We start from the raw sequence: 24136 nt of genomic DNA, 5'->3' as shown, positions 1-24136 counted from the left end.
TAACAAAATATCATCTTTATCGTTGTTCAGAGCTACAGAAGTTATTGAATGGTTATAAAGGAACTCTACAACAAATTATACATAATTCCCTTTAACTGTGGAAATAAAGGCCAGGTCAATTTCTTTCCTTTTTTTTTTTTTTTAAGTGGTGGGCAGCAAAGCAAAGTTTATTGAGCGCTAGTACAGAGCTTCTGAAGAGGGATGGGATCCAAGAGGGTTGCCCAGTCCAGGTTAATTTCTTAAAGTGCTTCTGTGTATTACATCTAAGATTTGGAGGTAATGTCCTTTATCAGGCACACATTTTTTGGTAGTACTTCTTTGAACATTACAGCATTTTTTTTTTAAGATTTTTAAAATTTATTTATTCATGAGAGACAGAGAGAGACACACAGAGAGAGAGGCAGAGACACAGGCAGAGGGAAAAGCAGGCTCCCTGCAGGGAGCCCAACGCAGGACTCCATCCTGGGTCTCCAGAATCAGGCTCTGGGCCAAAGGCGGCGCTAAACCGCAGAGCCACCCGGGCTGCCCACATTACAGTATTTTATGCTTAACCCAAGATAAGGTTATTTCAGATTATCTTCTTCAGAAAACTTTCAAATTTGATTCTTTATTAGTACACAAAATGAATTAATTATGCTTTTGGCAGAATTCCTCTAAAGGAATTCTTTTAAAGTTTTGATATTAATTTTGAATACATTTTGTTTCCAAGGTTTACTACTTAAAGCTTATTCTCTAAAAGAAATAGAAAGATTTTGAGCTTTCTTAATTCTTTTTTTTTTTTTCTTTTTTTGAGCTTTCTTAATTCTTTTTTGAAAAAAGGAAAGAAAACATAGGGAGTGCCTGGATGTCTCAGTTGATTAAGGGTCTGCCTTCGGCTCAGGTCATGATCCTGGAGTCCTGGGATGGAGCCTCCCCACTTTGGGCTCCCTGCTCAGCAAGGAGTTCCCTCTTCTTCCATTCCCTCTTCCCCCATAACTCATGCTTGTATTCTCTCTCTCTCATTCTTTTTTTTTTTTTTAAGATTTTATTTATATATTCATGAGAGACAGAGAGGCAGAGACATAGGCAGAGGGAGAAGCAGGCTCCCTGCAGGGAGCCCGATGTGGGACTCAATCCCCAATCCCAGCACTCTGAGATGCTCAACCACTGAGCCACCCAGGCATCCCTCTCATTCTCTCTCTCTCTCTCTCTCTCACATAAATAAATAAAAATCTTTTAAAACAAAACAAAACTAATTGAAGTAAAAGGAATTCCAGTTGTACTACATATAGCAGCAGTTTCCAGTACCTAATAATGAAATTAGGTCCATTAACTGCTTTTGATGATTATCACATAGATTATTTTCAGGGCCAAAATGTATTTCATGTTTTCCCCCTCATGTTTCTCTTTCTTCCCAAGAATCAGCTGACAAGTGCTTGGATAGTATATTTTGTTTATCTAGAGCTTAAAATAGTTTAGAAGCTAAAAACACATTATAAAAATAAGCATTGTTTATACTGAAACTTAAAATATATCTCCATGATACCTCTCTTCCACCATTGTGGATAATTGTTGACTAGATACTAGCAGACATAACTTTTCCATGTTACTTAGAGGGTTTCTTAATATTAACTCTTTTTATTATATTACTAGGAAACAGATATAGCAGTCTCTCTCCTGTAGGCAGAAAAGAGCTAAATTACAGTTTACATCTGTCTGTTTTTTATCACCAAAGTTTTCCATTCTGATTCAAAGTTCTCAACCTGGACTTTTTTTTTTCTTCTAGTGCCTTCAGAATACTATTAGAATCTGATGAAGATAGACTTCTTGTTGTATTTAATCGAGGGTTGATCCTAATGACTGAGGTAAATATTTTAATTCATTTTACTGTAGATATATCTTATTTTAATATTCTCACCAAGACTACTTTTTTTGTGGATATTTAGAGTTTATGCTAGAGTGTTTTACAGGTGTCTGGATTTTTATTATATAGATCAGTAAATGCTATATTACAAAAATGTGATTAGGTCACAGTTTTTAGGTTGCTGTTTTCTTTATCCATACTAATTCCATACTTTTCCTATTTTGTGTTTAGAACAACCACTGGAAATAGTTTAGTTTTATTCATATCATTTAAAGGGTAGAAACAGATGAAATTCATACGATCTAATCACTGACAGAATTTCTCAAGAGCTCACTTATTTGATAGTATGAAACTGAGATTAGCTTCATCAGAGAAAACCATTGAGTCTGTTAGAGGTGATTCAAATCACCTGTTCATTCTTCCCACAATTCTTGAACATCCACAAACTATGAGATGATTTTAAAGCCATAAAGGTGCATTTTACCCCTTAAGTCTAGCAAAGGAGAGAAGATAAAAGAGTATATGCCAAGAGTACCTTGAGATGTAAGAGATAGGATAGTTTTCTTCAGTCAATAGTATTATAGAATAGGAATACAACATATTTGAAACTGTATTTTGAAAAATTTGGACTTGTAAAAATAAGTGGGAGAGCATCTAGATAAATGACTTGGTAATTTCTTGCAGAGGCAAGAAAGTATTGTTGTATTTGAAAAATGCTATTATTTCTGTTTGGCTAGAACAAAAGTATGAAAAGTAGTGAGAATTTCATTGTTTCATTCACCAGATGTTTGAATGTGTCTACTCTGTGCCAGTCATTGTGCTAGGCATTGGAGAAGGAGCAGTGAATAAGCAGACATGGTTCCTATTGTCACAGCTTACACTGTTTGAATGCCACAGAAGTACATTGTCCGGATTATGTACTACCACCGATTCTAGACTATGCATTTTGAACTTCAAATAGTGGATGGTCTATAGGTTATAGGGAACTGATTCGAGAGGATTAGAAAACCTTTATAGAATGAAGTAGGAAAAAAAAAACTAAGGATTTGGAATTAAAAGATTTAACAAGCCAATAAAATTAAAGGAATTCTTCCTTTTGGAGCTCTTTCCCTTCATTCAGATTTACTGTTTTGGGTATGGCTGACAACCATTTCACCATTGTCTTTCTTCCAAAGCCCTGGAAAGTTAGTTAAAGCAGTCACCCATTCTACCCAATCTTCTTGTTGCCTGCTGCTTTGTAATTTCTAAGGCTTGTGGTCTTAGAACAAAGAATAATGAAAAACAAACTGATTAAACAGGTTATTCCTTCAGACCAGAAAGTATGCATAAAATATCAGCTCTGAAGGTGAGCACTGTTTTTATATTTTATAAAAGATCTGACTTGGGAGAATTTGACTTTTAGGTAGACAGCAAATATATTTGCTTTGTGCATATATGCACACACATAAGGTCTGAAAACATCTGTCATAAAGGATGAGTACTACCATTTTGTGGCTCAGTCAAGTAAAAATGAAATGAGGTTTTCCTTTTTTTTAAATCACTTGTAGTCTTTCAACACACTGCACATGATGTACCATGAAGCCACAGCTTGCCATGTGACTGGAGACTTAGTAGAACTTCTGTCCATATTCCTTTCGGTTTTGAAGTCCACACGCCCTTATCTTCAGAGAAAAGGTTTGATTATTCCTACTTCTTATTTTTGTTACTTCCCTTTTTTTTTTTTTTTTTTTTAAGATTTTATTTATTCATGAGAGAAACAGAAAGAGAGGCAGAGACACAGGCAGATGGAGAGGCAGACTCCATGCAGGGAGCCCAATGTGGGACTCGATCCAGGGACTCTGGGATCACGCCCTCAGCCAAAGATAGACACTCAAACTACTGAGCCACCTAGGCATCCCTTATTTTTGTTACTTCCAACTATTAAAGAGTGAAATAAGGATTTCAGACCACATCCTTCAGAGAATTTATCTTTATCTCTAGTTTATGTAGAAGATGGGGCTGCTGCTGGCTAACCATCAGGAAATGTTCATCATGACCTGGTATAAGGCTGGAGTGCTTTTGTTTATTCTCTTATGCCTGCCTAAAAAATAGGCAAGCATCCTATAAGTGTTATGATAAGATTTAAAAGATAGGGAGACACTTCCCAAGCACAGTAACAACATGGGTGTTTTGTGAAGGTTCTCCAGCTGGAAACCTCCATGGCTTAGGTTAGACCATTTTTAGTTTTAAGAGAAATAACTATAAAACCCATGTCTTGTGTCCCTGTAAAATTGCATGTGAACTCTGAACTTCATATAAATTTCTAGAAAATGGACATACTCATCCCTAGAGTATGTGCTTAAAGAAATTTGTCAAGTTTCACAGTAGTAGCCATCTCATGAAAATCATCACTTAGCTTTCACCAAAGATGTTTGTCATTAGATATTCTTAGTGTTAGCATCCTGTAGATAATAATAGAAAATAATTGTGAGGAAGTTTGAACTCAAATGACATTTTTATGTATACTTTTGTATTTGCAGATGTGAAACAAGCATTAATTCAGTGGCAGGAACGAATTGAGTTTGCTCATAAACTGTTAACTCTTCTTAATTCCTATAGTCCTCCAGAACTTAGAAATGCCTGTATAGGTAAGTTAGTTGGAAAATACATCTGTATAAAAACCTAATGGAAGATGATTTTTGTGGAATATTCTTTGTAAGATGTGGTATTAGTTATGCAGGGTTTGGAAGACACTTGTCCTTTTTATGTGTTACAATGGCCAGCAGGTCCTAGAAAATCTAGTTACATTTCTCAACATGCCAATAATTATGCTATATGATCACTGGCAGGTCATGTAGTATATCTGGGCTCTTTGTCCTTAGGTTACCTCTAGATATCTTCCAGCTCTGAAATCTTCTGGTCCTATATAAATAAGGTAGGATCATGCAAATGTTTGCAAAGGAGAGCTGATACTGTAAAGGGTTCGGAAGATTATTTTACTGCCTGTTCTTTTGCCTAGACACAGTAGCTGTTCTTAGACTCCCAAGAATTTTGCCTTTTTATTGATTACATAGTTATAATAAGGTGATAATTTGTGCCTGTTAAGGGATCCCCCCTCCCTCGTTTTAAATTTATACTGAATTTTGTTTTACTAGTTTAGAAGCCATTTAAAAAAATTCTCTCTAGAGACTGTAACTTTATTACCAGTTTCTCGAAATGACATGAATGGCTGTCATGTGTAAGCAGTAAGTTTTGGCACGTTTCGGCCTGATGTTCTGTGGAATTACTGGTCTATACTACACTAACCTCTGATTGTCAATAGCCTGTCATCACGAGCTTTACTTCTGTGTGATTAGTCCATCTAGCATCATGAAACATTAAAAGTAGACTAAGGATTAGATCTTAGATCCAAAGAACTTTGAACCTTGGATTTTCCGTCTAAGTTGCTTTGGTTGATTTTTTGGAAGACATGTCATCAATGTGCATTAAATATTTCCCTTAGTGTACTCTTCTCCGTGACGCTTCTCTTGGATAAATAGAATACAAATAAATAGTTTTAAACTTTGGTTTCTAAATGATGACTGTATTATGGTTAGTAAGTGTGCTGATCCAGATTTGATTGAACATCAGACAGAATTTCTCCCAGTGTCAGCAGCTAAAACAGTTTGACTCGTTAAAACTTGTCGCCTGCCATGCTGCCACTAGTCACCCTAACAGGGTTTGTGAGTTCGAAAGAAGCAGGTTAGAGATACTCTAGTTTTTTAATACTCATATTGTGTTTTTATTTTCAGATGTTCTCAAGGAACTTGTGCTTTTGAGTCCTCATGACTTTCTTCATACTCTGGTTCCATTTCTACAACACAACCATTGTACTTATCATCATAGTAATATACCAAGTACGTATTCATCTAGCACAGTACTTGAATGTGGTTGGTATTTAATCTTTCTGCACACTGAAACATGGAGATTTATTTTTTTCCATTTATTCTTACTGTACACTTTTAATGTCTTAGTGTCTCTTGGACCTTATTTCCCTTGTCGAGAAAATATCAAGCTAATAGGAGGGAAAAGCAATATTCGGCCTCCGCGCCCTGAACTCAATATGTGCCTCTTGCCCACAATGGTGGAAACCAGTAAGGTATGTTGGGATGCCAGGAAAACCATGTTTCTGTAGTACACAGTAATTTGAAATTTCCCCTCTGGCAGTTATATTAAACTTAAATGACCATTTTGTGGATCCTAAGAAGATTAGACTCATTTGGACTTTTTCCTTTTAGTGCTCTGAGATGTTGGTTGAATATTTGCAAAATCAACAATAAGCACAAGTAGTAAGTTTTTTCCTCCCTCAAAAAAAAAAAAAAAATACCCTAATAGAAAGTCCTACTAGTATTTGTCACTAGGCTAAATTATAACTGGGCCATATATCTAAACCTGAAAAGTCAAGTTAGGTATTTACTATTGTTTAAATTTGGCCATTTAATTAATGACTTCTTTTACTGCCCTTTTAATTATAATCCTTTCACCTAAGCCTAATATCACTGATTGATAGCTTGACCATTTGTAGTCTTGATTCTTCTCTTCTAATGCGTATCCTAAAATAATGCTAATTCTAAATTATAAAGAACGTACATTGACACAAGATAATTTCTCAGTTTCAACATTTTTTAAACAGTTTTCCCCCTTTATCTTCTTCACTCTGCTTCATTCACACTCTCCCTTGCCCACCGTCTTTGGATCTTAAATATACTTCTCATAAGATAAAATATTTAAAATAATTAACATTGCAGTAACCATTCCAGAAAACTTTTGAAATCTATTTCAAAAATCAAATTTAATTCAGCTCTTCTTGATGATGTCTGTAGAACTAAAGTGTCACATTTTAAAATCCTATAGTAATTTTACTTGATTAAAGAAAGTATATAGAGATAATGGGTAATTTTAATTGATAAGCATTTGCACACTGAAAATAAACTTGTGACAATTAAGATCTTAACATTTCTAGAAACTTGGAATTTAAAAGTAGGTTCTTATAGAATTTAAATATTTAATCAGCTTTTTAGTTAAACTTATTACATTTGCACAAAATATGCTCTTTAATTTATTATACAATTTAAGTGCAACCATTTTATCATCTTTAACCTTCAGGGCAAAGATGACGTTTATGATCGTATGCTGCTAGACTACTTCTTTTCTTATCATCAATTCATCCATCTATTATGCCGAGTTGCAATCAACTGTGAAAAATTTACTGAAACATTAGTTAAGCTGAGTAAGTATAAAAGATAAGCAGTAAATTCCACTGAATTATTTTAAGCCCCTAGCCACTTAGGAAGGGGAGACAAAAATGAGACAACCCTTTTTTTCTTTTTTAAAGTGCCGGTTTAAAAATATTAATTATTCTTGGGAACATTTTTATTTTTATTAAGAAAACACCAACTTACTGGTTTCCATTGAATAGTTCTGCCCAGAGTTTCAGCTGGCCTATAAAGGAGTGTGGAGTAGGGCTGATCACTTTTGTACATAGAAGCCCAAGTCCTCCTCCATCTGCCCAGCAGAATTTTAAAACAAAAACCAAAAACTACTCTGCTTAGGGAGGCAGGCTTAGAGAGGTGGACTTTCCCAGCCCTGATCTTGAGGATAAGATGAGATCTATAGAGCCAGCTGTGCTTTGGAGCTGGCAATGCCAAGAGCAAACTGAGTGGGCTTGCCAGGGTGAAGCAGAGGTGCATATGTGAGTAAATTAGGAGGTAAGTTTCATGAAACAGAGAGGTGAATGAGAAGAAAGGAAATTTGAAAAAGGAAGATATGAGAAATAGAAAACAAAACCGTCAGTGAATTATAAAAGGGGTAAAATCTCAAATTACTCCAGGATGTGCTTGAGAGCTATAAGAGAATTGCTGCCAGTGGGTGACTTTTTCTAGCTGATAAGTCTTTAGAAGACATGTCCCCTATCCCAGGACCTCCAGAGTTCCCAGACTCTGTGTGTTCTTTGAATCTTAACTTCTTTAGGGATGGCCCAGGATCCTCTCCCAGTGTTTTGTAGTTTTGTTTCAGAGCATAGGAAGTGAAATGCTCATGGAATTACCACTCAGGTCAAGAAACAGAATATTGCCATGCTCTAGAACCTCCCCCTTGTGCTTTTCCTCAATCACAACCCCTTCTTTCTATGGAAAAGTTTTGATCGATTTTAAGTAGGGCAAGATATGTGAACATACCTTAGGTTTCATTATCGGAGAAGAAGGAAGTGGTAACAGCTGTCAGGGATAATTCTTCTTCAGAAAAACCATTTTATTGGTAAGTGATTAGTGTCTTCAGATTTAAAAGGTTGTTCCTTCCATCGGTTATCATTAGCTGGTTTTATATACATACGGCTGAATTGCCAGGTTGGGGGTGGTGGGCAGGGAGCACATACTCAGGTTGGCCATTTCATGATTACACAGTTTGGTCATGGCACTTGGTAAAAAACTAAAACCTAGCAGTGGCAGTGATCAAGTGTGAGAAAATGTCCAGGAATTCTAGTAACACAGCTTTACTCCCAGATAAGGAGGGGGACTTACTAAATGCTGACCTTGAGAACGGTTCTTGGTAATCATGTTCACATAATTTATACCAGAAGTTATGTGAGGAGCTATTTTAGCTGCTTGAACAGCTCTGATCAAATAGTGAACGTTTTACCCTGTTTGGGACTGTCTTCCTCATCAATACAGATACACAATTTTGAGGAAATTAAACATGGAAGAGAGGAGGAGAGAGGGAGGGGATGGACATACACTTAGCCTTCAACATTAGCTGAATCAACTCTCATAATACTTTATACTTACATTCCTCTTGTTACCATGAAGCACTGTTGATGCTGCCTCCTAGTGTTTAGTTTTCTACATAGCACCATTCTATAGAACTTTCTTTGAGGATGGAAATATTCTCCAACTGCATCATTGTGCATGATATGATAGCCACAAGCCATATGTGAGTGTTGAGAACTTGAAATGTGATTTAAGGAACTGAACTTTTATCTTAATTTTAACTAAGCCAGATTTGACTGGTGGCTGTGTATTGAATAGAAACCAAAGCCGTTACAAATTGAGCAGGAAAAGAAATTTTTCAGAGTTATATATTTTTGTTAGATCCTCATACTCTTCCACCTTTTCCGGAACTCATTATATCTTAATGCAGAAAATTAGACACTATTTTAACAGAGACCTAAAAGCAGTGCTTTCCTCATGCCTCATCTGAATGAAGAGAGTATGTCCCAATGTTTAAAGTTAACTTCCACTTTCAGCTGAAATGATTATTTCCAAGGAGAGTCACTAGGAAAAAGCTTAAGAAGTTAAGCCCATGTTAATGACTGTAACGGGGAGCAGAAAGTTGATAAGGAGTTCTAATTTGTGTAGTTTTTTTTTTTAAGATTTTATTTATTTATTCATGAGAGACCCAGAAGGAGAGAGAGGCAGAGACACACACAGGCAGAGAGAAAAGCAGGCTCCATGCGCAGGGAGCCTGATATGGGACTCGATTCTGGGTCTCCAGGATCACGCCCTGGGCCAAAGGTGGTGCTAAACTACTAAGCCACCAGGGCTCCCTAATTTGTGTAATTTTCTTTTTTTTTTTTTTTAATTTGTGTAATTTTCTTAAATTATATTTGGTAACAAAGAAAGGGAAGGGTAAATTTAAATTGGTTATGTCTTTAATCATTTGAGCCTTGAGATTAGATCCAAGGGCCAATATTGTGACCATGGGTGGGATTGTCTCAAAACTTGGTTTGTAAGTCACTTAGTTTTGAGGAAAAGACTTTGTAGTAATTCTTATATAGGTAACTGAGTAGATTTTATGATTTGTTAGGAGATAAAAAGGAAGTATGTAATAATTGTATATTAGAATTGTAGGTTAGGGGCATGGGGTTAGGGGAAACAAAAGTGGAGGAAAGAATTTTGGGAGAGTGAATAAAGCTACGACTGCCATGTGAAATAAGTGTCTGAAACTACAGTATTTTGATTAATTGAAAAACAACAGAGTTTAACCAAAAAAGATTCTAAAAAAGAATAATAGGAGAACCTGACACTATTAATTTCTGAAATACTTACTAAAGATCAGTAATCTTTAATTTTATTTTTTAGGATTTACTTACATATCATAATTTATAATTCAAAATAACAAAAGGTACACATCACCATACCATTCACAGGCCTGCCCTCCACTTATATTAATTTTATCTTTTTTTGCATGAAAACAGCAAATACAGGTTTATTCTCTCCTTTCTTACATAAAAGTAAACTATAATGTTTAAAGCTATGTATTGTAGGTATGGAAATACATAGGTAGAAAAACATACACGGGCAAAAACAGCCCCAGACAAACATAAGGATACATGAGGATTCTAAAGACAGTAAACATGACCTATCAAACCTGTGGAGACGGTATGGTATTGAGGGAATCACGTATGTAGGGAGAGGAGGGGCAGAATTTTATTAATCTACTTATCACTTAGACTAAAATAGATTAACCCAAAGATTTAGTTGTGAAAAATAAAATTATAACAAAATTAGAGAAAAATATAGAATCATATAGATAGTACCGTCCAACTTGAAAGGTCATGTTAAACAGGACATAAAACCCATAAACAAGAGAAATTACAATTTTGGCAACATAAAAACTGAAAATACTACGTGTTGAAAAATGCCATAGGTTAAAGTACAGCTAATGGGGAAAATACTGGCATTCTAAACAGGTAAATGGCTAGTATTGTCAATACAGTGATTTTTAGGATTCAGTGAGATGGGAAAGAACGTTAGTAAGATAAGTAAAGGACGTCAACAGGCAACTCCTTCACACATACAAAACTACTAAATGTTTGGTAACCATAGGAGGGTTGCCTCTCCTTATTAATGTTGGTTTCTCTTTTCTCTCATTTTTCCCCCCAACTATGATATAAAGTTTAAATGGTATACATGTTTAAACAGTTTGGGGAAAGAAGAGCTGTTACAATGGAGTCAGTTTAGGGATGCATATTAGTATTGCCAATTTGGATTATCCATGGCCCTTGATGCTGCAGTACCAGATCTAAGAGTCTACCCTACTCTACTTATAAAAGTGTCCAACAACATACATAGGCTATTTATTTTCATTCAGTTTTTATTGGGTAAAAACTGGAAACAACTGTCCGTTAGTAGGAGCTTAGTTAAGTAAATCTGTAATTTATCATAGAGTCATTAAATAGTTTGTATTATATGGTCTTTAAGAGGATAGGAAATGACCTTGGATTACATGAAAAAAAGCAAATTGGAAAACAATATGCAGAATGTGATCACAGTCCTACAACAATAGGAAAAATAACTTAGTACATGTGGAAGAAAAAAAAAAAAAACACCCACACAAAACCTAGAGGAATATACATACTCCCAGCTGTGTAAGGATGAAATTATGGGTTGCTTTCAAGGTCTAGGTAATTTTCATTTTCAGAGATAAAACAACAATCTGTCACCTTTACTATTTAACGTTGCTTTTGACAGTTTTCAGAATGCATTGGTAAATGAAAGTAAAAAATAGTAAAAGGAAATTTTGCAAGCAACATGGTATACCTAAAAATTGGAAATCTTCAAAATTTCTAGAATTAAAAAAATTACGACAGCTGGTAAAACTAAACAAATTAGAAATTCAGATTATAAAAAGCACAGCTCTGGTTCATGCTTTACCTTTTTTGATGTCAGTGTGGTACATTGTGATTGGAAAGACGACAGCTGGTTAGCTGTTTTCCAAAGACGACTTAGAAAGGTGAATGAATATACCAGTCATTCAGTGCAGATCAGAAGGCAACTTCTGCCAGTCTAACAAGGGCAAATCCATTTATCCTAGGCCTATACTAAGTAATTCCACTTAATAGATATATCTATAATTTAGCAATTGATTACCAGTCTGTTAATTTACAACAAGGAAGAACAGGCACAAGGATCTGAATATTCCATGGGTAGGGCCAACAGATTTTTTTTTTCCAGTAACCTACATGGAAAACCAAATAAACAGCAGAAGGTTGCTTAGTGTGTATGAGTGAGAACAAGGTGAATTCTTAGGCTCTAAAATGTCTTGATGATTCGGTCCCGTAGTGGAGCATTACTTGTGGGCTTTTATCCATTGGCAGAAGCTACCACTTCATGGATAATGCTTGGATGGTCTAAATACTCCTATAGAAAACCAAACAATCCTAATACAGTTCAGATAGGAGATGACCTGAACTAGTAAATATACATATAAAATATTTCATCCTCACAACAATCATCTGAATTGCCATTTTACCTACAAAAACAGTTTTAAAAAGATTTAATAATGCATCTAGTAGCTTCTTCAGTATATAGTGTTACTAATGAGGGAAAGATATTTGGAATAGTTTTTTTTTTTTTTTATTGTATATTAGTTCCTTTGTGGATGGGGTAGAGAATATGAACCCAGTGAGGATGTCTGAAGTCACAGGATGAAGAAAGATGGGCAGAAGCCAGTATGTCTTAGGCCTGCCTGTCCTGTTTCATGAGACAAGGCTTGGACGTGGTGCTTGATTGCCTCTCCCTGTGCTTTGTGCCCAGTAAGAAAGACACCCCAGAAGGTATTGGAGGAATGTGTGGAGTAAGATGGCATTGGCCTCTACCTTGAGTCACAGAGCCAAGATGCACCTGATCCTCAGTGCTTTGTGAAAATGCTAGAAAGAAACTGAAACTGTGTTGCTCTGAAAGGATGCCCTCCTTCCAAAGGAGGTGCAACTCAGGAAATAGGACTGTGAGAGAGGTAACTTTGGCTCACTGTATGTAGGTGGCAGTGTTTTTCAGAGTGTAGTGTGGAAGATGGTCCAGGGAAAATAATTTTATATTATAAATACGTATGCCTCTTACCATGTCACAAAAATATACAACTAGTATGCCAAATTTGTGACTTCCTAGATGTTATGCTGCCTAAGGCTAATAATGTAGAATTAGTGAATCCAAAGATTAGTATTAAGTAAACAGTACAGGTGATGGATAGATAGGAAAGCAATAATGAAAGTGATATGAATGGCTGAAGTTTGGGAATACAGTGATGACTGAAAAGATTATAGGCTTCAGAATAAGGTATACCTGGGATAGACATTGTGCTCGCTGGCTTTTGCGATGAACCTGAGCAGATAATCTCTCTCAGCCTGATTTCTTCATTGAGTAGAGACGAAAGGAGGATAAAACAATGCCTCCCAAAGTTGACGAGAAAATTAAATGTAATTATCTGATAGACCTAGCACAGTAGATGCCAGTGTATATTTATTTCCTTCTTCTCTTGTAAAATAAAGATACTTGTATCAGATTATTACTTGGAAGTGATCTTAGATTACAGAAATCCTCCATGGTTTTGTTTGTTGTGATAGTGCTGGCTTTTTGGTAGTTGTGGAAAATAGGAATAAAGATTATTATGCTTTGATGAATAATTGAGGAAAAAGTAAAAACTAAAGAAAAAATTGTGATGTACGGTATACTTTCACCGGAGAGGGTTAAGGTCAGAAGAGCCTTTTCAGAGGTTGGCAGACTCTTTCTGCAAAGGGTGTACTTTGCTGGCCATATGTATGGTCTGCATCACGTATTCTTCTTCACTGTTCTTTTTACAATCCTTTAAAAATACAAAAGCCCTTTTTAGCTCAGATGGCCATAGAGACAGGTTGTGAACCAGACTTGGCCTGCAAGCCAGAGTTTGCCAACCTTTGGTCTATGATAATTATGGATTATGGATAATTATGATGCAGAGACGAGGGAGCATGGAAACTCTTTCCTGTACCCAACAATTTTGATGCCCTCATTTGCTTATGTGTATTGTGCTCTTACGGTGGGTAAATGCCTCCATCCCCATCCAGATTAGGTTAGGACAAAGGAGAGTGACTATCATTTCTTTTGGGGGGGGGGGTGTCTCTCTACAAAGGGATTAATCTTGACAGGAAAATAAATAGGCTTACCACAAAAGGGAATCTTGGCATCCTTGGATGACCAAATTGGATGACTGATCTGACTTTCCTGTCCTAAGATTTTCTTGAATTTTTGGTCCAATAAACAGTAATAGTCTGCATGCTGCCTGATTTTGTATAACCAGTGAGCTTACCTGCATGCTAAGGAGGATCTTTACATTTTTTAATGTTTAAAATTTTTAAATGCTAGGTTATTCTAAATATTCTGTGACACAAAAATTACATGTGATTCAAATTTCAGTATTCTTAAATTTTATCGAAAGACAGCCACACCCATTCATTTGGTGTTGTCTTTCACTGCTTTCATACTACCCTGCAGAGTTGAGTAGTTGTAACAGAGATCATTTGGCTGCAAAGACTAAAATATTTACTATTTGGCCCTTTACAGAAAAAGTTTGCTGACTTCATGTCTAACTCATAATTTTTTCTTAACTAGAGGAGAATAGTTTTATTATATTTCTCCTCCATCATCAATTTTCCCTGGCTTTGCTGATACTGGTAGTATGGAGAATGAGAAATTTACTTACACCTGTGGGTATAGCAACTTCTGTGCTTTTTGAGAGGTAGGAGGGCAGAGGGTAGAGGAATAATACATTTCTTAAAGATACGCTTTGACATTTGGAATAGGAAGAGGAAAGGTTGAAACAATAGAGGTTCCAAATAGGACACTGACATACAGCTAAGTATGGTCCACCCAGAAGAATTTGGAGACAAGGCTAGAAGCTGTTAGACTCAAGAGCAGTGTTTATGCAAATCTACCATAAAGGTAATTTTCCCTGGCTTTGGAGAAACAAGGTAAAAGAAAAAGGAACACTATGTTTTCTATTCTCCACATCCTCTTTTTAACCTTGTCCCTCCTTCCTCTCCAAACTTAGCTAGTCCATGAAAATTATCTAATACATAGAATGGTACCTTAATCCAAGAAGGCTTTGGAACCACTTGCAATAGCCCTTATGAAATTGTCCCAGATAAAGTTCTAATTCTTTAAAAGCAGAATTGGTTTAAGTTACCTCAGATCCTGATGGGAATGAGGTGTGGAATGTGAGTGGATTCCGCCAAAGTATACTGCATTCTAAAATATTTCCCTGGTTAAAGCATTGGAATGAATTCTTTCCCTTTAAGTATTCTATATAGTTCTAAAACATGTAGAAAATACTAATAGTTATGAGTAGATGCCTATAGAATTGTACCTGCAGAGTTGAATATCTCAGTAGTGTAATCTATAATTATAACCTATTCTGATTTCTTTTTAAATATTAGGTGTCCTAGTTGCCTATGAAGGTTTGCCTCTTCATCTTGCACTGTTCCCCAAACTTTGGACTGAGCTATGCCAGACTCAGGTAAAGAAAATGAGTTTTAGATGATTTTGGTCTGTCATCTCATCTGACCATTTGGTCAGTAATTTTAGGAACAGTGGATTGAACACAAGCTGGAAATTGGTGTTTTAGAATCTTGGTAGGTAAAATATGATTAATGGAAATAATAGCTATTGAGTATTGGGCATCAAGTTGCCATTTTGAGATTTTTACTTTAGTAGATTTGTATCCCAGAGGATGTTTCAAATGAGCTATTTATAATTTGAATTTGTAATTTATAGGTTAATGTAAACAGTTGTGCTAAAAATCGAAAACAGAGAGGTGTATTTACGGGAAGAAGGCATATGCCACTTGCTCTCCCTCACCTGCCCCATCTCTTGCTCCCCTCCATCCTTCTTAAAACTAGCAGAAACCATTGTAGCAGTCTTCTTTACCTCTTCCTTGTTACTTTGGAGAGGTGTTCAAGAGTCTGATCACTTACTTTTACCTGCAGTCTCATTGAGAACAGGAAATACTGTATCCTACCTATCTTAAGTATCTAAGAGCCAACTCTTTAAAATAAAGTGGGCACCTCAATAATGCTTGTTTAATTGGGGCAGGGGTTGGGGAGAATGGCAGGGATGTGGGGAGAAACCTAATTGGTCCTAAGATTTGGCTCATTGCTTGGATCATGCATAAAAGATCCTCACTTTTAGACTCAGGGGGGGAAAAAAAGCAAGCTATTGGTTCCCTGCCTGGTTGCAGCTGCCCATCCCCAGAGGAAGAGATATTTGTTTACTTTGGCTTAAACTTTACCCAAATTACAGCATCTGAAACATTGAAACACTGTATGCCTCTGGTGCAGCCTCCTGCCTGGGCTGTAATGCTGTTTATTCTCCTCGTGAATGTGTGTCAAGTGGTGCTATGATAGTTGTTTCTCTGTCTCCTCCTTACAAACTGTGGGTTCCTCAAGTATAGAAATGGAGTCTTCTCTAGCCTCTAAAGAAATATTTTGTTTTCTACAATAGGACTCTTTGAAAGGTTAGTTTAAATTGATCACCGGGCTTTTAGTATATTGCGGACTTTGAGAAAATGACTTGCTGGTAGATTTATTTTTTTTTCTTTTAGCTACGTGGTCAGTTTCATAAATTGGAGCAGGTCTCTGCATTTTCCCCCTCTGCCCCTACTACTGTTCTTCTCCTTCTTCTTGATTTGGGTAGTTGCTTTTTTTGGTTTTCTGTACTGTGCCACTATTGCTTCCCTGTTGTTTTATCTACTCCAGCATTTTACTCTTCCCGTTATTGGCTTGTTTTCCACAGAATTCCGTATCTCCAAAAACTTCCTTTAAAACACCACCAAACTCTCTTAAAGCTCCTAAAACCCTGCCAGCGTGGTAGCAGCAGCCATCAAGAAACACAGGCAGCAGGCGGAGGCTCTGGCTGGTAGAATGAGGCAGATTTTCATGACACCAAGGATCTGAAGAGCTGGGTCCTGGTCCTGTTAGACTCCTGATTTCTTAGATGAACTTGAGTGTACTTACCAAGTTGCTTTACTCCAATAAGATATTTTAAGTATATACCTGTACATATTTAAAGTTTGTCCTATTTTCTTAAATAGTCCATTTTGTCTTCCATACAAATTATCTATTACTAAAATACATATAATCTAGGGAGTATATCTACTTAAAGACATACTACTTGTGTTTAAGAGCCATGACCATTTAAAAACAGGAAAACCAAATTTTAGTAAACTTTCCATATATTGGGGACCCACTAATTATCTTTGTGAGGTAATTGAGATTTGCTTTTTTACCTTGGCAGTATTCATGGGGGGAAAAGGATACTTAACAAATTATATTTCTTAACGTTTTAACTCCTCTTAGGGAATAAATTTAATTCTTAGAATTTGTCTTTTCCTCTACGTAGTTTGGTTACCTATTAATTATTCATTAATTTGGTCCCCTGAAAACATTTTTATCCTGTTTGGCTAGTCTTATTTGTCCAGTCCTTGTTCCCTCTCTTAATGCTAGATCAATAAAGTTGAATTTCTTTCGAAATGTATTTTTTCGTTTTGCCCCTCAAACCTGTTACAAGTCTCTTCCTTTTACACTCAACCTGTAGAGTCCAAGTGCAGATGATTTAGTTTACTGGGAGGACAGTTACTTGACTGAAAGATTAGTAGAGTTAAAAGTGGCTTCTCATAGGTTGTAAAATGACTTTGGATGTTCATCATAAGCAATGTGTAAGCCTTGCAGTTATTTCAGTGCTCAACCATCAGTACTTCTTCTTCCCCACTGTAGTCTGCTATGTCAAAAAATTGCATCAAGCTTTTGTGTGAAGATCCTGTTTTTGCAGAATATATAAAATGTATCCTAATGGATGAAAGAACTTTTCTAAACAACAACATTGTCTACACATTCATGACACATTTTCTTCTAAAGGTATGTCCTGCTTTTGGAAACTTACTGTGTTATTCCAACCAGTTAATGGTTGTGTTTTCATTATTTTAGTCTTTTGGAGATTTTTTTTAAAAAAAATTTTCCCCCAGGTTCAAGGTCAAGTGTTCTCTGAAGCAAACTGTGCCAATCTGATCAGCACCCTAATTACAAACTTGATAAATCAGTATCAGAACCTGCAATCTGATTTCACCAACAGAGTTGAAATTTCCAAAGCAAGTGCTTCTTTAAATGGGGTAAGAATTGGGGTGCCTGGCTGGCTCAGTTGGAGGAGCATGTGACTGTTGATCTTGGGGTTGTTTCAGCCCCCACCCCCTTGGTGCAGAAATGCTTAAAAATGAAATCTTAAATAAATAAATAAAAGGGGTTAAGAACTGTGGAAGTCCTGCACTTCAGGGCTTTCCTTAAGTCAACTCTAAATTTGGCTTTAGTTAAAATTTAGGGAATTAGTTGCATTATATAGATACCCATGATTGCCAGGTCATACGATCCTGGAATGCTAGCACCTGTCCAACAGTGGCCTCCCAGATAACAAAATGTTGCTTAGATGCTAGAACAGATTACATAGCTGAGTAAGAAAGACTTTACTATTGGATACGTACCAGAAATCATATTTGAGCAACTGTGATCTCCAGATTGGAGGCCTTAATTTCTCAGGGATAATTCAAGGCTTATTTTTTAAATCTCTATCTAAATTCTACCTTTTTTTTTTTTTTTTTTTTTTTTTTGCCTTTTCAGAACACTTACTTGACCTAATTAGTGGCATGACATAAAATATTGGTATTAATGACTTAGAACCCATAAAATATAGTAATATCCTAATGCTGGCTTTCTAGTTTTAGCATTCCCTAAAAATGCCAGAACGGATTCCTAGAAAAGTAGAGGTGTGTTAAAACACAAAACAGCGGTGTCAAAATATTAGCTTTAGTACTTGAAATGTTCCTGTCTGGCTTTTATAGGATCTGCGGGCACTTGCTTTGCTCCTGTCAGTTCACACTCCCAAGCAATTAAACCCAGCTCTAATTCCAACTCTGCAAGAGCTTTTAAGCAAATGTAGGACTTGTCTGCAGCAGAGAAACTCACTCCAAGAGCAAGAAGCCAAAGAAAGAAAAACTAAAGGTTAGCTTTCTGGACTAATATTACCTTTAGGGTGGGAGAGGGGAAGAATGCACTCCATATAACTGGCTTTACAATAGCTGTCTGTTCGGTTGGGTCTCCTACATAGAAGTGCTAAAAACAAAACCCCCAGTGTGATCTTAATGACTCCTTTCAGAGAATGATGTTCATTTTCACAGATGATGAAGGGGCAACTCCTGTTAAAAGAAGGCGTGTTAGCAGTGACGAGGAACACACCGTAGACAGTTGTATCAGCGACATGAAAACAGAAACCAGGGAGGTCCTAACCCCAACTAGCACTTCAGACAATGAGACAAGAGACTCCTCAATTATTGATCCAGGAACTGAACAAGATCTTCCTTCCCCTGAAAATAGTTCTGTTAAAGAATATCGAATGGAAGTTCCATCTTCGTTTTCAGAAGACATGTCAAATATCAGGTCACAGCATGCAGAAGAACAGTCCAGTGATGGTAGATTTGAAGACTGTAAAGAATTTAAGGACCTCCACTGTTCCAAGGAGTCTAACTTAGCTGAGGAAGAATCTGAATTCCCTTCTACTTCTATCTCTGCAGTTCTCTCTGACTTAGCTGACTTGAGAAGCTGTGATGGTCAAGCTTTGCCCTCCCAGGACCCCGAGGCTGCTTTATCACTCAGTTGTGGCCATTCCAGAGGACTCTTTAGTCACATGCAGCAACATGACATTCTAGATACTCTGTGTAGGACCATTGAATCTACGATCCATGTGGTCACGAGGATATCTGGCAAAGGAAACCAAGCTGCTTCTTGACATTAGATGTAGCATGTCTACTTTTAAGGTCCCCTCTCCCCCCAATGCTGTTTGTATAAGTTTTGCTTATTTCTGTTTTTGTGCTTCAGTTTGTCCCGTGCTCTCTGCTTGAATGGCAAGATAGATTCATAGGCTTAACTCTTGGTCAGGCCGAACTCCAGATGGAAACATTTGCATCTTCAGTATACTTCCTAAAGGGCAATCAGATAAGGGGTATGTTTTATGTAATTAAGAGTTCACTGTAGTGGCTTTCATCTAACACGGCTGTCTGGGAGGAACAGGGCTCCCTGGCCCTGTACAATGTAATTTAAACTTACAGCATTTTTACTGTGTATAATATGGTGTCCTCTGTGCCAGTTTTGTACCTTATAATAGAGGCAGATCGCCTCCGATCGCTGTGGTTCTTATTATCGAAATTAAGTTTACTTGTATACGGAACAACCACAAGAAATTTGATTCTGTAAAGAATCCTCTTTAGCTGTGGCCTGGCAGTATATAAATGGTGCTTTATTTAACAGAATACCTGTGGAGGAAATAAAGCACACTTGATGTAAAAATAATTGTTTTATTTTTATTGACATGACTGATTGCTATTCTGTGCACTTAATTAAATGGATTGTGATGACTTTTCACTTGTTTACATTTAACATTGCTTTAGTCTTCTCAGATGAAAGTAATGAGAAAACTGAATGGGAGGGAGGTACTTCTCCATTATATTCTATTTCCTTAGCAGGAGTCATGGCCCAAAAAATAACTTCCCCCATAGCCTTTCAGGCCTCCGCCCAAAGTGTGGAACTGCTGCAGGGAGCAGCCTCATGAGAAGGCCTGATGCACCTCACTTCAACATGCTGCTGCTTTGCAACCTAAGAGCTACAGACCCTAAAAACCCTGAAGTAAAATAAAGGAATAGTATCAACGTGCCATTTATTTTGTCTTCCTGAACTAAAACTACAGCTCAACTATAGTCGGAAACTTCAACTATCTGTACCCAGAGGCTCAATCTCTTCCCAGAGAAGCATCTGTGGGAGGTAAGATTAATAATGAATTTCCAGGTTGCTTGCTACCTTTTAACCCAATGAGAGTCTAGTCGTAGTAAAGAGTCAATCAGTGCTTCGAATTCTGTGTAAGTTCATGGATTTCATCCAATATAAATTGTGTTTTTTCTTTTTTAAAAAGAGAAATAGTGAGGAAGTAAACTTGATACTTTTCCTGCTTACAAAAAGTAATACCCTTATAAAAGGTGGTCAGCTGCAGTAAACCTTTTATTTCTTGAAAATGGTGCTTCTGCCAACAGAATTTCATGCTCTCTTCTTTACAGACAGGAACTCCTTTACAGTCTAATTGCAATTCAGTTTGCCCTGCAGTAGGCACAAAATTCAGTGCAACTGTTGGATAGTGTTCAGGGGGGTGGGGCACAGGGGCAAGCTTGAGTGTAGACTCTAGTAACAGAATACTAATAACATACCTTCTGGCAGTTCCCACATCTCCATTTCATGACAATATTTTTATTTGTCAACTAAAAACAAAGGGGAAATTCCCTTAAGACAGCTTTTAAAACTCCCAACAATACAAGAAATCCTGTCGTTAAAACCCACGTACTAAAGGTACTGAATGAACAACAGTACAGACCCATCTTCCAGGGTGTTCGGCAGCACCAGTGAGAACCGATGGTTCATGGGTGCCACAAGGTCCTCAACAGCAGCAATATCAAGGACAGAAGTCCAGCTCTATTTTGGTTACTAGTGTCACTGATGTCAAGGGGTGAGGCAACCAACACTGGGCAACGTGGATCATAGTGATTTAGTGGCAGAAATGTGAAACTTTTACAGAGCAAGACCTGAGAATTAATTATGAACCATAAGCATTAACATAATTACTGTCCAAATAAGTCTTCATCTTTATCATTTACTTAGTAGGTGTAACATGTTTTTTTCTACAACCAAGTATATATAACTTTTTACTATAACCAATTTTATAAAATTCTCAAGTTTCCGTGAGCCCAGATAAAAACCGAAAGCAAGATAAAAAGAGCATGGATTTTTAAAAAGCAATATTTGGGTGCCTGGCTGGCTCAGTTGGAAGAGCATGGGACTCTTGCTCTTGAGGTCATGAATTCAAGACCCACACTGAGTATGTAGAAATTATTTAAATAAAAAGATAAAAATAAAGCAGTATTAACAGAAGAGTCAGTCCCAGCTTACTTTAACCCTAAAGATTACTTACCGATTCTATATATTCACCAGTGATGTTCCCATCAAATATTTGGAATTTCCCCCCCTTCTCAGCTTCTAATACCGCAGGAGATATAGAAAATTGTTGCACCAACTAAACAAGCAAAACAAACAGCAGACATGTTAGTCCAGCCTGTCTTAAACCTTTTTAACCTAAATGCAAAATATTAATTTCTGTGATTTGGGTTTTGTGTTTTTTAATCCTGAATCTGAAGCCTTTACTTACAAGCTTTCTCTCCCTCTCTTTCAGCAGGAGAAAACTCAGTAATGGGTCCCCTAAATGTGGATATATTTCCCTCAAGTGCCCATCTTTTACCCTCTTAAATTTTTTAGGAGTTAAAGACTTCTATCACTACCATTCTAGATCCCTTCAATTAAATTGTAAGATGGCGGCCATATGGGAAACTAAAAACCAGCCCTAGTTCTTAGTGGCACATTTTCTCTTCATGTCAGCACTGAAGATCCTAGCTTGAGAAGTTACTTACATCTTTTGTGGTGAAGATGTTGTACAGTTGCTCTATAGTTGTGTCAAACAGTTCTGTCATGTGCATTGCCATAGTGGATCCTGGATCCCTGGATCCTTACACCCACCCCACTGGAGGTGAAGCCTGAATCTCAAGAAGAGGTTCCAAAGGATAACTAGCTAAAAAAAAAAAAAAAAAAAAAAGATAACTAACTAGCATGCCCAGAGTTACAGCTACAGAGATTTTAAAATTCTGTCTTCCCCTCTTAATAAAACACCAAAATGTCCCCAAATTCCACACACCCCTTCGAGACACATGGAAATAGCACGAAAAGCCTTTTAGCACCACCCATCCTGGTTACTGTGAAACACCGCTCATTGTTCCTGTGAGCCCTTCAGCTTTGTTCCACTCGCAGGCCACAGCTTAATACCCCAACTCCTACTTGGACATAATGGCCCAGAGGGCACAAAAATAAGCATATAAAGGACAACAGCATGTAAGGCCAAAGGGTGTCAATTACCCCCACCACCACTGCCACCACCAGATGCCAAGGATTGGATCTAAAACCTCCCAACCCAAAAGTCTGGAGAGGTTTTTTTCTATTGTAGGTGAACCTCAAAGTCACCTGGTTGTATAATCTGTTGCCAACCAAAGAACCCAGCCTTAGGACACTGTCCTGAACTAAATTCAATACTTATCCCACAAGAAGGCCTGTTTCCATCAAGGATGAAAGTCTCATTTCATCATTTCCCCTAAAAATGGCAGGAGATGTAAAGATGCATGACCCTGCCCTCCTCACTAGCCTTTACGGTTCCCCATCATTTAGAGCCTGGGAGCATCCTCATTAAGCACTTTCTTTGCCCTCCCTACATACTTGCCCTAGAGGTCATACCTGCAAGGTATTCTCCCTCAGTTTCCTTTTAACTGTTGAGTCCTGGGTTGCCATAGGTTTCGTTGGTAAAATCATTCCCATTGTAAATAAAGAAACCTACAAGAAGTGATTTTGATTTTAAAAAACAAAAAAACCTTTTTCCCCTTCAGCACCAACAGTAAGGCAGAAAGTCCAAAACAGCATACAGTAAGAGAACTGATACTTGTAAAGAATTTCTATACCATTGAGAATTTCAAGACCATATCATCTTTTTACAGATGCTAATTATGAACATGAGTTCCACAGCAACCAATGCCTGTCTTTTCAAATGCCTCACTTTTATTTAGTTCTTGGTAAAAGAGTGATATTTTCAAAAAAATTTTTCCAAAAAGCTCAATTTTATAAAACTACTACTAGCTTTATGACCTTCACCTACTGTCAAAACCAGACCCTTAATTGCTTCACCACCACCTCACAAAGCTTGGCCTCACAGTGTTCAAGCCTGTGGGCCAGCTACCTAGATACTCCAGTAACCGAGTCCAAGGATGAGGTGCAAACATATGGGCCCCACTGGTCATTTTGCCTGGCAGGTGACTTCTCTAATTTAGGAAAGAAGAGAATAACCTTACTTCCATGCAGGGTATGATCTAGGTAAATTTCAACTGTGTCTGTAAAGCCTTTCATTCATTCTCTCAACAAGGATTTATTCATAAGCACCTACTATATGCCCAGCATTGTGCCAGAAGCTGGAGATACAGCAGTGAACAAGACACACACCTTCTTTGCCCCTTTAGAGCTTACACTCCAGAAGATAGACCTTGAACAAGTAAATTAGACAAACTGAATAAAACTATCATTCCAGAAAACTCTTAGCAATTCCATAGGCAAAATTTAGTTTGTGAGGTGTATGGTACCAATCATCACTAATTACGGTCCTACTTGTGACTCTCAACCTCCAGACTACAGTTTATCCTGCAGCACAGAGAGGTATTTCCAAAGCCTTACAGACATCACCCTAACCTAGGAATCCAGACCACAGTACAGAGCATAACTTGGGTAAATAGAAAAGGGACCCTCTGGTTCACAAGGGTTGCCTTCTTTACCCGTCTTAAGTGCCTTCAGGTAATCTC

At 37.2% G+C, this 24136-nt stretch overlaps 2 protein-coding genes across 4 annotated transcripts in view; one reads left to right on the top strand and one right to left on the bottom strand.

Annotated features, from left to right (window-relative positions):
* USP34 (ubiquitin specific peptidase 34) overlaps window positions 1-20072 on the top strand; it is a 244806-nt gene extending 224734 nt beyond the window's left edge. For all 3 annotated transcript variants that reach the window (XM_072768505.1, XM_072768504.1, XM_072768507.1), the window contains exons 70-80: window positions 1766-1844; window positions 3391-3517; window positions 4363-4470; window positions 5614-5718; window positions 5836-5960; window positions 6968-7091; window positions 15048-15127; window positions 17382-17522; window positions 17630-17773; window positions 18497-18656; window positions 18833-20072. In XM_072768505.1, coding sequence (XP_072624606.1) covers window positions 1766-1844; window positions 3391-3517; window positions 4363-4470; window positions 5614-5718; window positions 5836-5960; window positions 6968-7091; window positions 15048-15127; window positions 17382-17522; window positions 17630-17773; window positions 18497-18656; window positions 18833-19440 — 1801 coding nt within the window. In that variant the 3' untranslated portion in view covers window positions 19441-20072. The remainder of the gene's footprint in view (window positions 1-1765; window positions 1845-3390; window positions 3518-4362; window positions 4471-5613; window positions 5719-5835; window positions 5961-6967; window positions 7092-15047; window positions 15128-17381; window positions 17523-17629; window positions 17774-18496; window positions 18657-18832) is intronic.
* A 479-nt stretch (window positions 20073-20551) lies between these two features.
* On the bottom strand, window positions 20552-23836 carry LOC140600319 (activator of 90 kDa heat shock protein ATPase homolog 2-like). The gene is made up of 4 exons (XM_072768513.1): window positions 22438-23836; window positions 22157-22314; window positions 21664-21765; window positions 20552-20956 (listed from the first exon to the last, which is right to left on the bottom strand). The coding sequence occupies exons 2-4, from the start codon at window positions 22226-22228 to the stop codon at window positions 20894-20896; spliced, it is 237 nt and encodes a 78-aa protein (XP_072624614.1). The 5' UTR covers window positions 22229-22314; window positions 22438-23836; the 3' UTR covers window positions 20552-20893.
* Window positions 23837-24136: the final 300 nt, after the last annotated feature.

This window comes from Canis lupus, chromosome 11, assembly GCF_048164855.1.
Source record: "Canis lupus baileyi chromosome 11, mCanLup2.hap1, whole genome shotgun sequence".
Lineage (NCBI taxonomy): Eukaryota > Metazoa > Chordata > Mammalia > Carnivora > Canidae > Canis > Canis lupus.
The sequence above is the reverse complement of the archived record's forward strand: the minus strand, read 5'-3'. Positions and strand labels throughout refer to the sequence as shown.